The sequence below is a fragment of the Ixodes scapularis genome, unplaced genomic scaffold, assembly GCF_016920785.2.
Source record: "Ixodes scapularis isolate PalLabHiFi unplaced genomic scaffold, ASM1692078v2 PGA_scaffold1__304_contigs__length_218370807, whole genome shotgun sequence".
Lineage (NCBI taxonomy): Eukaryota > Metazoa > Arthropoda > Arachnida > Ixodida > Ixodidae > Ixodes > Ixodes scapularis.
In genome coordinates this window covers 24,389,515-24,404,154 of record NW_024609846.1, presented here as the reverse complement: position 1 = coordinate 24,404,154, position 14,640 = coordinate 24,389,515, and the positions used below count along the sequence as shown (strand labels likewise).

The 14,640-nt window shown below is 44.8% G+C and overlaps 1 protein-coding gene across 1 annotated transcript in view; it reads left to right on the top strand.

Moving 5' to 3' along the window:
- The window catches only part of LOC115311647 (3 beta-hydroxysteroid dehydrogenase/Delta 5-->4-isomerase type 4-like), a 46,031-nt gene that overhangs the window by 5,541 nt on the left and 25,850 nt on the right, over positions 1 to 14,640 (top strand). Inside the window, exon 2 of the mRNA XM_040217545.2 lies at positions 11,558 to 11,695. Within this exon, the coding sequence (XP_040073479.1) occupies positions 11,558 to 11,695 (138 nt within the window). The remainder of the gene's footprint in view (positions 1 to 11,557; positions 11,696 to 14,640) is intronic.

Genomic DNA, 14,640 nt, shown 5'->3' with positions numbered 1-14,640 from the left:
GTGACGTATGACCACGTCCGACCTACGTAGCACATAGCGTAAATCCCGTCACTAGATTAACTGCGGTATTACTCGACACACCCTACTCTCTGTTTCACTATGAGTGCGAGCTAGTGCGGGTGTAGGAGCTACAAGAACGTGTTCCGGGCTTTCAACGTCCCTGTCGAGCAGGCGCGCTTGCGCAGTGCAAGCCAACGTTCGTGCAAGATCGTTCGGGGTGATGCGCTCGTGCTTTTAACCTCTCTTTCTATTGCACGAAGGGGAACAAGCTTTGGGCAAGATTCTAGAGCGTAGAAAATGGCGGCGATGCTTGTTGCTCAACGATGGCTCGACCAACGCGTAAAATGACGGGTTTTCCGCGAGCACCCGATTGCCTTCGCGATGCACGACGACTGTTTCTGACGACAATACCGCTTGTCGAAAAGCACCGTGTGATCGCGGTGTGACAACGAGAGACGGCGACGATGAGAGATGATGACCGTCGAGCAGCAGCTACTAATTGAATCGCACTGAGATTTTTCGCAACGGGGAACTACAAGGGCGCGGTTGCCCCCGATGATCACATAGCTAATGCCCAGTGGATGGTGATCAGAGCCGTGACGGCCGTCGTGAGTATCGCTGTCAACCGGCTGGGAAGAGACGGTTGGGTCGACAAAACCCCGGACCGAGGCAGCTGAAGCATGTGCGAAAGAAGGCTTTCGTCGCCACCATGACAAGCACACCGACGTCGTCGGGCGCGTTGACTAAACTTAGACTCTAACTAAACCTTCGTCACCGTCATCATCGGTCTGAAGGAGACCGTCACCATTCTGAAGGACTCCAACTCTTTGCCGTAAACACCATTTTGCCATTAACAACATGGTGGTAAGTTGACGTTTAAAATTCAGGGTTTCTACCGCTTCGAAGTTAGTGCATGCTTAGTACCTATGTCTTCAGTTGACAATTTGTTGCGGTCTGTAGCTACTGTCAATCATGCAATAAAATCTGGATGGGTTGCCGATGGCATTTTGTTGTATCAATTAGATATTTTACCTTTTCACGCCAAGCTGCTGGAATTGCAAGTCAGTCATCGGAAAGTCATAAGAACACTTTTCGATGCCAGGCAATAAACTACAAACAGGTCTGTCCTAAAATGAATCGTTACTTCTCTAGACATCAGCAGTTTAGTCTGACAGAGTATGGTAACATTGTTACCCACTGTAGACGAGAAATTTAGCCAGTGTCTTGTGGATGGTTGTCATCTTCGTGACCAAGAAAAACAATAAAAATAGAATTGTCCTACATTCAACACACGTGTGTTTAATGTCAAGGGTATTATAGCAATTAAATAGATTGTCGTTTCAAAAGTTACAGTAACTCATTGAAATTAAAGAGTAGTGTGAGCTGGATTTTTGAAATTTGCCTGTGATGCAGAGCAAATACGCACTGTTGGCTTATCACCATCAAGCATAAACGACAAGCGGAGGCAGAGTAGATGTGTGAAGGAAAAGCGAGCATATGTACTAAAGAAAGAACTGCTACGTAACGTGAAGAATGTCAGCAACTATCTTGCCATTGTGGTACGAGCTCAGTGGCTATGCATATGCTTATAGCAGCCTGTGAATGTAGGATGCTCCCCTTATGTGGCAAAGTCGGGGGGGGGGGGGGGGGGGGTTTATGGGGCTTCGCTCCTTCCTTCCCCAAATCCGGCGGGCCCTAGAATATACACACAAATTCCGACACCATCCCCCCCGCACCCCAAGTCACGAACATCCCAACCACCTCAACCCCCCTCCATCCTCACCCCCTTAGAAGTTGCTGGCTACGCCACTACTATCAACAGCACTCAATAGATAGTCAACATTATCAAGATAAACGAAATTTATTTTATTTTATGCACCATATAGGCAGTGTTTTTGTCTTTATATGCATGCAGCCAAAGCACACACTGTAGAAAACACTTGTGGGAAGCCTGCGTTCACAATGCGGTCCCCGTCAAACTTTCAAGGCGTTAACGAATTCCACAAATTAAATTTTCAACGAAACAAATTCGTTTTGCAATACGCTGGCAAACTTACGTTGCGTTTTACATCATTCACCTTTGTCGTCCGATGAATCAGTAGTCAACACTACACAAACCTCAATGAGCTTGTCGTTTGTTTTCTTGCCGTTGGGGCGATCGCTGGCGGTCGTGGCGGCGGCACAATTCTTTCTCAGACCGTTGGCTGCTGCCTCCGTGCTCGCGGAAACGTGGTTCCCTTTGTGTCAAGGTGAGGATTTGAATCTTAGTGCACGGCAACGCTGAATAAAGGTCTATTACCGTCTTCATAATCTCAGCAACGCTACCGTACGAGCCACAACAACACCACCACTTTCAAGCTTCATAACACCGGCACAAATAGAAGCCAAGTCTTGCATCTTGCCAAGCGTTACATCGGAGACGTTAAACGCCAACTCACTGTGCTCTTCGACCCTGACCTGCCGCCGAATGGGCTCATCCAACAGCACGAAAGTATTCGTGTGCGCGTTGATCAAGTGACCGATCGCATGTCAAACCCCAGCCGCGGTCGATCCGACGAGCATCGCGGCCATGTTCTTTCGAGTTTAACTCGCCAAGGGTACGGTTGTCGAGTTATAACAATGCAAATAGTCCCGTGCATTCTTGTTCTTACGTCATTTTGTCGTCACAACCCGAACTCGAAAAACGACTGTTAGCGGCAAACAGAGGCTTTCTAGTTTCACGAACGTTTCCATGGCAAATGGCGTTGAATCGTCACGCGCAATGAAGCCAATGGGAAAGCGAGGTACCTATGTAGGGACGTGTAAAAACGTAAAAACCGTTTTTTTTTTTTTTTTTTTTTTTTGGCGCGATCTATTCTGCAAATTAAAATAAGTGAAAAAGACTGCCCGAGATTATGCCGTCACGTGCATTGCTTCAGCGCCGAAAGAGAAGAGCATGGCTTATGGAAACTATACCGGCATAATCACTGCAGTGAGCAAAGGAGCAAAGCATTATTAAAACTGCCCGAAGAAACTTTCCTGCATCATCCACAGAATGCTCACAACCGTTGCACTCTGCGTCGATCGCATGACTTGTCATATACTCCCACAGAGTAGTCGTCAGCTCTGTATCTATCGCAAGTCTCCTTCACAGGCAAAGAGGAAATTTAATTAGCAGCTTATGTTCACGGCGGCTTCACAAAGGATGATCGGTGTCGCAGCGCACCTTCACGTAATATTTTTTTTTTCTCGTAATGCCATCCGTATCGTGCAGAAGCAGGGAAAGCAACGACGCAAACGAGACACATACACCACAAGGTCGTTACCGCGGTTTTCGCCATGTTTGTTTTCAAATACCGTAGCGAAAGACTTCTAGAAAACAAGCTGAGATATCTTAGCTTAATTTACTTTACGTCATAATTATTGAAATAATCTTTCGTATTTTATCAAAGGATAATATTTTTTTTTCTGCTTCCTTCCATTTTCCGGAAGGTAGCCTTTTCTCCGTTATTCGCTCGTTTTAACTCCCGGAGGAAAGAAAGAAGAGAACAAAAAGAACAGGGGGAAATGCGGGGATTTCTTTGCCCCAACTGCGTGGACACGTCATCGCGACGTAGGGGGATCGTCAGATTCTAGCTGACCGCGTGCCTGAACCCGAACGTTGGGGCGGAGCCTCAAACAAGAATCATTCTAGTTTGAGGCTCCGCCCCTTCTTTCTCGATACGTCACAACTCGAAAGGTACCCGTTTGCGACCAGAATAGCACCCCTGGGGTGCTATTCTGGTCGCAAACGGGTACTTTTCGAGTTCTAGTTTGAGGCTCCGCCCCTTCTTTCTCGATACGTCACAACTCGAAAGGTACCCGTTTGCGACCAGAATAGCACCCCTGGGGTGCTATTCTGGTCGCAAACGGGTACCTTTCGAGTTCTAGTTTGAGGCTCCGCCCCTTCTTTCTCGATACGTCACAACTCGAAAGGTACCCGTTTGCGACCAGAATAGCACCCCTGGGGTGCTATTCTGGTCGCAAACGGGTACCTTTCGAATTGTGACGTATCGAGAAAGAAGGGGCGGAGCCTCAAACTAGAATGATTCTTGTTTGAGGCTCCGCCCCAACGTTCGGGTTCACGCACGCGGTCAGCTAGAATCTGACGATGCCCTACGTCGCGGTGACGTGTCAACCCAGTTGGGGCGAAGAAATCCCTGCATTTCCCCCTGTTCTTTTTGTTATCTTCTTCCTTTCCTCCGGGAGTTAAAACGAGCGAATAACGGAGAAAAGGCTACCTTCCGGAAAATGGAAGGAAAGAGAGAAAAATAATATTATCCTTTTATAAATTACGAAAGATTATTTCAATAATTATGACGTAAAGTAAATTTAGCTAAGATATTTCAGCTTTTTTTCTCGAAGTCTTTCGCTACGGTCTTTGAAAACAAACATGGCGAAAACCGCGGTAACGACCTTGTGGTGTTTGTGTCTCGCTTGCGTGGTTGCTTTCCCTGTTTCTGCACGATACGGATGGCATTACGAGAGAGAGAGAGAGAGAGAAAACGTTTATTGAAACAACAGGAACGGGGTAGGGGAGAAAAGAGTTAGGAGCTGTGGGCGGCCATCCTATTCCGGTAGGCCGCGTGCCGCGGCTGCCATCCTCGCCCGAGAGATCAGGGCCTCCTGGTCTTCGAGCTGGCAGCTCTGCAACACGCACTCCCACTGCTCAAGGGTAGGGGATCTGGGTGGTGGAGGGTTGGTGGGGCACGTCCCGACGAGATGAGCTGTGGTGTTGGGCTCATCGCATTGGGGGCAGTTCAGTGGGTAGTTAGCAGGAGAGATGTGGTGGAGATGGAGGTGATTGTAATACGTGTTGGTTTGAAGTCGGCGCCAGATGCGGGCGTCAGCGGTAGAAAGGAAAGGGTGGGGAGGGGGATAGGTGCGTCGGGTTGCTCTGTAGTGGTAGAGGATGTCAGCGTATGTTTGGGAGAGGGGCGTAAGGGAGTTGGCAATGCTGGCTGCGTTGTTGGCCTCTTCTGGGAATGCCCGGTGAAGGAGAGCTCGGGCGGTGGCGTGTGCCACCTTGTTCCCAGGGAGGGCAGTGTGGCTGGGTGTCCACACTATGCGGGCATGAGGGAGGGTGGGGCATTGAGTAAGGATGGCCAGGGTAAGAGCTGAGACTCGTCCGAGTGCAAAGCGACGGCAGGCAGCTTGTGAGTCAGACATTATTGTTATGCTGGGACTCGTGGCTTGGGTCATTGCGAGGGCAATGGCTGCTTCTTCGGCCGTGGTAGTAGACGCTGTGCAGACGGTTGCTGAGGTGAGGAAGGCATTGTCGATGCGGGCAACAGTAGCGACGTGAGCTGGTCGTTGAGGATAGGGAGAGGCGTCTGTATAGAGGGTGGTCGGGTCGCTGCCGTATTTTCTGATGAGGAGGCGGGTGCGATGCTGACGACGGCCGGCGTTGTATGTAGGGTGCATATGACGCGGAATGGGAAGGACATGGATGTTGCGTCGCATTGACGGAGGTATGCGTTGTGGCGAGTCCGGAGTTTGTACCACCTTCCGGCCTAGCGTTTTGAGCAAATGACGACCGGCGGGTGTGAGTTGTAGGCGCTGCAGTTGGTTTTGGAGATGGGCTTCAATAATCTCCGAGAGGGTGTTGTGTAGACCCAGTTTCAATAAGCGGTCGGTAGAAGTGAAGGTAGGCAGGCCGAGGGCTGTCTTATAAGATTTGCGGATTAGGACATCAATCTTGGCATGTTCTTGTGGTTTTAAAGTAAGATAGGGTGCCCCGTAGGTGATGCGGCTGATCAGCATTGCTTGAAGGATGCGGCAGTTATCTCTTTCTTTGAGTCCGTGTCGGCGAGAGCATATTCGTTGAATTAGGTGTGTAAGTTGGGAGACTGTCTGTATAAGTTTGGGGAGATACGCGGCCCCGGAGCCGTCGTGGTGGTAGTGAACTCCTAGGATGCGGAGGGTCTTGACGATTCTTGAAGTGCAAGATGGTCGTCAGCAGTGTCGATGTCTTTAAAAACAATACAATCATCCGCAAACAATCTTATGGAAACAGACGGAGAGACCATTTCGGTTAGATCATTTATATAAATAAGAAATAGTAGTGGTCCCAACAAACTTCCTTGGGGAACGCCGGAAGTGACAGATAGAACGTTTGAAACATGGCCGTTAACATCAACGAATCGGGATCTATTTCTTAAGGAGGCACTTATCCAACTAATAACGTAAGAGGGAAGTCCTATGAGTTCGAGGTTATAAAGCAGTTTAGCATGCGGCTACTAATCAAAGGCCCTACAGAAGTCTAAAAAAAACATCTAATTGCCCTGAATCATCGAGTATCGCAAGAAAGTCATGAACAGACGTCACGAGTTGCGTGACGGTGGACATTCCCTTCCTAAATCCATGCTTCTTAGGCGATAAGATACCCTTTTTACATAAAAAGCTTTAATATAACCGGCCACGACGTGTTCCAATAACTTGCAACAACTATAAGTGATTGATATTGGCCTATAATTAGACACCAATACCTTATCCCCTTTCTTGTGAATCGGTACAACCCGAGCTCTATTCCGGTCATCTGGCACTACTCCGGTAAGTAAGAAAACTTGAAAAAATCTTTGTCAAAAATTCAGCTAATTGCGGTGCATAACGTTTGAAAAAAGGCATTGTAGACCGTCTGGACCAGAACACTTTTTCACTTTCAGTTTACGGAACATTGACAAGACACCTTCGACTGAAATTACAGGAGCCTCGAGAAAACTTGTAGGAGGGGCTGGTGCCCCGTTGTCATCTTTTGGAATAAATACACCTTGGAAGTATTGGTTAAAAATTTTCGCTATTACCTTACCCAAGGTCACAAAGGTTTCATCCACTTTAATTTTTGTTAACACTTCCCTATTCGATCCCAGATAACGCTAAAATTTCTGTGGGTCACTTTTAATGAACTCAGGAAGCGTGATATTAAAATAACGTGTGTTTGCTAAATTTACCTTAGCCACGAGTTGTTGTTTAAGTTCCTCGAAGTACTCTGATGCAGTGTTATGTTGCCTTCTACGCCGCTTTAATTTACTCTTAATCTGAATAATTTCTCGGCTTACCCAGGGGTTTTGGCGTTTATTACGTACTTTGCTCGAAGGGACAAAGTGTTCGATGGAAAACTTTGTAACTTCCTTAAAATGTTTCCAGAAGCCCGAAACGCTTTGATCGGAGTTAATATTTAACTTATCATCGAGGTAATCGATTATGTCGACATCGTTAGCTCGTTCATAATCTTTGACATTCACAACAGAACGATTCCGCGTACTTCCCACGTGTCTAGCAGTCCAACAAAAAGACAACAAACGATGATCTGAGATAGCAGGTTCAACACTAAGCACTCCAGTGAGAAACATTTGACTAACAAAAAAGAGATCCAAACGAGCATTTTTACGAGTGTGCTCACAAACAATTTGATGAAGGTTTAAAGCCAGCATAATGTCTAAGATTCTATCACTGCAATTGGACATTCCATAGGCCAGTTGGTTCCAATCGATAGCGGACAAATTAAAATCGCCTGTTACAATAACATTGTGCGCATGCTGGGCTAGAAGATGATCATATAAGTTATCAAGAAAGAAGTCGGCCGCAAAGTGCAAGTGCAAAGTACAACAGTGAAACCCCACAATGATATACTCAAAAACAAACTTTCATGGTCGTCAACCTGATCAAGTAAGGTTACATTGATATGGGACTTTGCGATAACTGCTACGCCTACACCGCGCGAACCACGATCATGCCTAAATAGTTGATAACCCGGTGAAATTATTTCATCGTCACGGATTCCGTCGTGGAGCCAAGTTTCTGTTAAAACAACTAAGTGGGGATCATACGAAAGAAGCAACAGTTCAAGACTATCAGTTTTATTTACAATGCTTCTGGCATTCAATGAAAGCACACGTAACTGATGCGATGGGGACTGTAACTGCATGCTATGCTAAGTGGTAGACGGTGTGCTACTCCCCGCCTGCACTGGGATATGTTCATTAAAAGCGTCGTCCCTGCTCGTCACTTCCACTGAGTTGTCATTATTATGAATGTCATTCCCACTCGCCGCCTGTACTGGAATGCGTGCGTTAGAAGCGTCGTCCCATACGTAGTACGCATCGTTAATGCGAAGTTTATCGTTTACCAGAGAAACCTTCATACCGTGATCTTTATTGGTTTTAGCGGCCCCCAAAGTTCTTTTCGTTTTCGGAGTGTTTCTGGAGAATGGTCTTTCTGAATAAAGATACGTGTTCCCTTCAGTTTCCCACTATTCCGCAGAACTCCTTGTTTTTCATGATAGTCTTGGAAATAAAGTATGACCGGCTGATCTTTAGCAGGCCTCACAGCCGATGAATTCTTGCCACAGAAGAACAACTTACACCCAGTTTTTCCAGGAACACTTCTTTGATCACAATATGACGCAGCACCGCCTCCGTTTTTTCATGAGAGTCTTTAATTCCAAAAACAACCGACATAATCGACATAATCGATTACTGCAACTTGACGAGGCCCTAGTTCCCATACACACCTTGGCGGAAAACCAGTGTAAAATAAAATTACACTAGACCCAAAAAATCAAATATACACCAGCACACCACTCCAATTATTATACTTAGAAAGATAACTAAAAGACATGTGCCACACAGATAGAAACAATTTCAGAACACATGCGTGACACTACACGGTATCATACAGAAAATGGGATTGTAGTAGTATGTCCGCTAACATTCGATTTGACTTTCCAAATATACACACATCATTTGCTTCAAGCTCATTTAGTAAAAATGGCAACACATACTTTAATTAAAACCATAATTAGTACGGGGTGTTGAAACATTCCATGTCCCGCCATGGTGGGTAACGTATATATGATCTAACTTAGTTAAACATGACAGTGCAGAAATGAAAAAAAAAGTATTGTCGTGTTCTAAGGCTACGTCATAACTTATAAGTCACCAACAACCGAAATCTGTGCAGCTGTCCAATACGAATTTCACGATGCTTGAAAAAGAGTTCCTTAGAAGGATTCAAAAATTAAACATTTGAAACAATTCGAATTGCCCTCTTTTGGGTTAGTAGTAGTCTTGTTAGGTTATGTTTTGTTGTTTGGCCCCAAACTAAATGACAATATACATAGTGAGTATAAGCCAAAGAGTAATATAAAAGCAATTTTACACTTGTTGGAGAGACATAACGGTTTCTACAAAGGAGACCAATAGACTTACTAGCGTTTGTATGGACATATTCAACGTGCTCATTCCATGATAATGATTCAGTGAAAAGTACACCCAGTGTTTTTACCGACTTTACCACCTCTAGTATTGATGAGCCTAAGATTATTTGAAACGAATAAGATATTTGTCTACTTCGAGGTCGAAATAGCACACATTTAGTCTTTTCAGAATTTATTTTTAGTCCATTTATTTTGGTCCACAAGTCAATGTTTGAAAGAAATCCTATTGCTTTCCTTTCTATATCATCTGCTGAGCCGCCTTTAATAAAAATAGTCGTATCATCGGCATAGGACAAAAGTTTGCATGCGGTACGCAATTTTCAATGTGATTTATGAAGATTATAAAAAAGAGTGGCCCGAGCACACTACCTTGAGGTACACCAGTTCTAATTTTTTGAATGGTTGAAATATAGTTATTATGATTAACAAGCTGCGTACGGTACTGTAGGTATGACTTAAATAGGTCTAGAGCCGTTCCACGTATACAGTAATTTTCTAGCTTCATGAAAAATATTTTTGATTAATTAAATCGAACGCTTTGAAGAAGTCAATATATACGCCCATGATGAGTTCTTTATTCTCAAAACATTCAATAATTTGTTGCTTTTGTACTAACAGTGCTGATTCAGTTGAGCGATGTTTTCGGAAGCCATGCAGACTATTAGAAATTATTGAAAACTTTTTCTACGTAAATATAAAGTATTTTATGAATGATTTTCTCGTGACCTTTAGAAAAAATGGATATGGAGAAATAGGTCTGTAGTTTTTAAACGTATTCTTGAACCCACCTTTAAACAAAGCGACAACCTTAGCCCACTGTATTACTTTAGGAAAAACACCGGAAGAAAATGATAGATTAAATATATACGTTAACACCGGTACCACTATGTCGAGAGTATGCTTAATCACGTTGATGTTAAGATCGTCTACATCTTGACTCCTGGAGTTTTTCAAGTTTCTAAAAACTGCAAACACACTTCATCCTTCATCAGTAGGGCTCATAAAAAAAGAGTTTTCGAAATTACCTTTTATATAGCTGCTAGCGTCAAGCCCATCTGGAGGTGTAGCTATATCACTTGATTGGCTAACAAAATAGTTGTTAAATCCATTCGCCAAAGCACAGCCGGACAAAGGATCGTCTCCGCAGTTTATATTATCTAATATTTGACGCTCGTGGAGAGGACGCAAGGCCTTATTTGCCCTTTCCCAGATAATGCGCGAATTTTTATTATCATCTTTTGTAAAAAGAGTTGTGTAGAATGCGGACTTCGCGCACCTTAACAAGCCAGTTAGTTGGTTACGATATTTTTTGAAGGCTCTTAGGGCTTCGGAGTCTCTTGTATTTAAAAAGCGCTGGCACATGCCGGTTTTCTTATGCACTTTGTTCAAAAACTCTTTCGTCATCCACGGCTTGCGCAATTTTTTACACAGTTTTACGGTTCTATAAAAGTATCATTTTACAGCTTTTTAAATGTTCGTAAAACGTATTCATATGCACAATTGGCATCTAATTTCAAGTAAACTGTTTCCCAATTTACAGCGAGTAAAGCATCTCTAAACACCTCCATTGTGACATCAGTAACATTTCGCACTTCGAAAGCTTTTTTTTGTAACGGGTCTTTTTCTGCTGCAAGAGGTTTGTTAATCAGCAGAAATATTGGTAGATGGTCGCTGACATCAACGCTAATAACATCAGATGAATACATCAGAATTAGTGACAAATAAATCAATTAAAGTTGACGTGGAGCCAGTGACTCTCGTTGCTTGCGTTTAAATATAGTCAAAGCATTTATATCAATCGCCTGCATGAAGGCCTGTCGCGCTGTTGTGTTTGCAAGCATGTTAATATTATATTCACCACCGAGAAAAAGGACATAGCGGTTCACTGTTGTAAAGTTGCAAAAGATATCAAAGAAATCAATAAACTTGGATACATTTCCGGATGGTGGGCGATACACAACGGCGAAAAGATATTCCTTGTAACGTACACACAACAGCTCATAATCTTCAGTAACTTGGGTAAATTCAGATATCAGTTCATACTCTAAAGCATTTTGTACAAGCAAAGATACCCCACCCCCTCCCATCTCTTCACGGCAAAGCGAGTAATGCCTGTATTGTGGCAGACTAAAAACATTCGAGTCATCTTTATACCAAGTTTCTGACAGCACAATGACATCAAAAGAAAAACCAAGACAGTCATAAAGTATACCGAGGTCATCAACTTTAGATTTCACAGACCGAGCGTTTAAGCGGAACATGGTGGCGCCCACGAACTGAGCTTCCTATTGGCCGAGACGCTAAGGGAACGTTTGGCCGCAGGGCGTCCAGTTCGCGTTGTCCTCGTGACTGGTTCCAGTGGCTTCCTGGGCCAGCATATCGTCAGGCTTCTGCAGGAAGACCAGCCCACGGTCAAGGAAATTCGACTCATGGATATCAGGCCGTTCGAGAACCATCTGGGTAAGAATCCTGCCGCGTCGTCAGGATAAAATGCTTCGAGCGTACAGCCCCAGACCTGCCGATCGGAACGGTACAAACTGCGAGGTTAGTCGGTAATCGTCCTAAATACATTTTTTAACAAAAAAAAAAAAAAAAAAAACTGTCGACAGACATATAATCGATAATTGGCGTCGTTTAAGTTTCTCCGCTAAATTTAGAAGAGAAAGTGATGTCACGTGATCTGATTACGTGACAACGTCGCGGGATGTCAGGTAACATGACGTCACTTTTTCGTTAAATTTAGAATGGAAAATTACAAATAATAAGTTGTGTTTTAATCCCCGAAACGACTCTTTTATGACTTCTAAACCAATTTAAACAATCGCTCTTTAAATACTGCATTCTCTTCGTTTAGGTGTTTGGAGACAGAGGTCGCTGCCATTTTACTGTATACTCACTTCTGAAGATTCACACAACCCGGAGGGGGAGGACGGTTTAGGCCGTGGAGTTCAGCCGAACGAGGTTTAAATCTGGGGAGCACCTACAAAGGGTTGTGAGTTTCGAACAGATTGGACTGATGTCTTGTCCAGCTGAACGTTTCAAGATTGAAGTGAATCACGCTGGCTTCTGGAAGCCAGCGTGATTCTCTTTTTTTCAAATTTTTCAATTCTTTGAAGTTCACGGTCGTAGTGTCATGGGCATTTCATAAATGTTCGTTGCTCATTGAAAGAACTGTGTGCGTCTGTGTTCGTCCTTCGTGTGTTTTATTCTTTCTGTGTATTCTGGCTTCTGGAAAGGGTCCAAAAAAGAAAGTGCAACCTCTGATAAGGTTCACGAAAGCCATGTGTTACATGACCTGCGCCATAACATGCCTGGCACTTGATACGTACATATCAAGCGCTATTTATGTTTATGTTATACATCGCTAGCACGTTACGTCATCGCGCCGTGCTTTTGGACATTCTAACCTCTACTTTCGAAAAAAAAAAAACAAATGCCGCAGAAGGTACATGCTCAGCAGCAAGGTCATAACAATGGCCACTGATCTGGCGTAATTATTTTCATCCGCGGTGGCCAGACTAGAGGCCTCGCTCCAGAGGCTGGCCTCACCTTGGACAGACAACGCTCTGTTTGGGCACTAGTCTGGCAACTGTGGGCACGTTTCAGCAAGACATGTCACAATTTTGCAGACGAGGATCGAAGAATGAAGGTTAAGGGGATTTCAATAACAAAGAGGAGATTGGAATCCTGTTGGAAAGTCTCTAGGAAGAATTTAGTGACGTACAATTAACTGACAAAGCTGGGGACAGGCGGGAGAGAAGAAAATTGGGACTCCCTCCCGCGTGGCTCCGGCCCAAAATCTCCACCCTGTCTCCCAGTGGGCCCGGCGCCGTAGGAATGCCGACTATACTCCGAGTCACTATTTGCGTGCAGTGCAGTCGAAGGCAACGCCAGGCGAAGAGAGAAAGGGCGAGCACTATAAAAGTGGGACGGGAGAGGAGAACATTTCACGGCGAGGGAAGGAAGGGCGAGCACCGGGAACGTTAGAAAGGAGAGGAGGTGTCTCTCCTCCTCGTCAGCCTTCCTAGTGCTCGCACTTTCTCGCCTCGCCTAGCCTTGCTTTCTCCTGTACTGCGCGCATTTAGTGAGATGGAGTATAGGTTCGACCAGGGGAAAATTGGCGACTCCCTTGCTGAGGGGAAGAGGCGGGGGTGATCTTCTAGTTTTTTGCCCGAACCTCCAAAGGTCGTCTTGGTGAGTTACACAATTTCAGAGGGAAGCAAATAGACCGATCTCACCAGCCAGTTTGACTACACCATCGCTGCCGCAGTGCATCGAGGGAAACTTTAGTCTTACAGCACCTGCAGCAACCTCTCTAGAGCACTGCCTGCGTAGAGCACGAGACGTCACGAGCCCTCTCGTGCACCGCCGTCTGCCTCCTGTGAACTAAAGTTATGGCGGCGTCACGCATGTGCTGAACTTTTATTGAGATCGGTCGGTCTGTTGGCGAAAAAAAATCATACTTTTTTCCAGTTTTTTGGCTGAGCGGTGCAAGCTATCGCCCGATATAAAGGGTACAGCCGTTAGCTTCCAGAGTTGCCAAAGTTACTTTTAAAAATAATTAAATTACATTACTAACCGCTTTTCTGAAAACAGCGAAAATGTAATTAAATTAGATTACAAATTACCGCAGACCAAATATAATGACGTTACATTACAATTAATTCCCAAAAGTAACGATATTACTTTGATATTACTTTTCAATACGTTCAGGCAGTAATTCGTGCCAATTTTATTTACACTATATACACCAGAACTCTGACCGTTCTGTTTACACCGTAGCATGCCTCGTGTGCCTCAAACTGAACTTTACTGAACTGTCTTTCCGCTAGCGCACGCGATGGAAGTTTTAAATATGATGAATAGCTGCTTCTTTAGATGCGACTCAAAGACAGGCGACTGATTGGTTTCGCTGTTCATTGAACGGTGAAGGTTATCACTTAAAGGAGGTAGATAATATGATTCCGTCTTTCCCATTTTGATGAAATTATAGTACGTCTCAGTAGCTTAACCGGGCCATGGAAGCTCGTTCTTATGAGAAATCGACACGTGAAAGGTTTCCGTTCCGACTCGAACGTAGTCTAATAGTTTTCTCACAAAATAACTTCTTGCATTTTTCCCGCAGTCTTCTCGAAAAGTATTGTTCCAAAACACCCGAAAAGGCCCAGTTATGGCGCGTTGTCACACAAGGGGGCTGGATGTTTGCTGGGTCACGGCCGCTCAATCTCGAAGGGCCGTGACTGGGCATATGGGTGCCCAGTTGAGGAAAGGAATGGCGCGAACTCCCTGAATTTGTACTTCCTCAACAAACGGGTGGCGAATCTGCTCGTTTGCTTATTTCCGACTAAACTCCCCAACAAAAGACAGAGAAGCGTACCGCGAGCGGCACCCGCTTTACTCGCTTC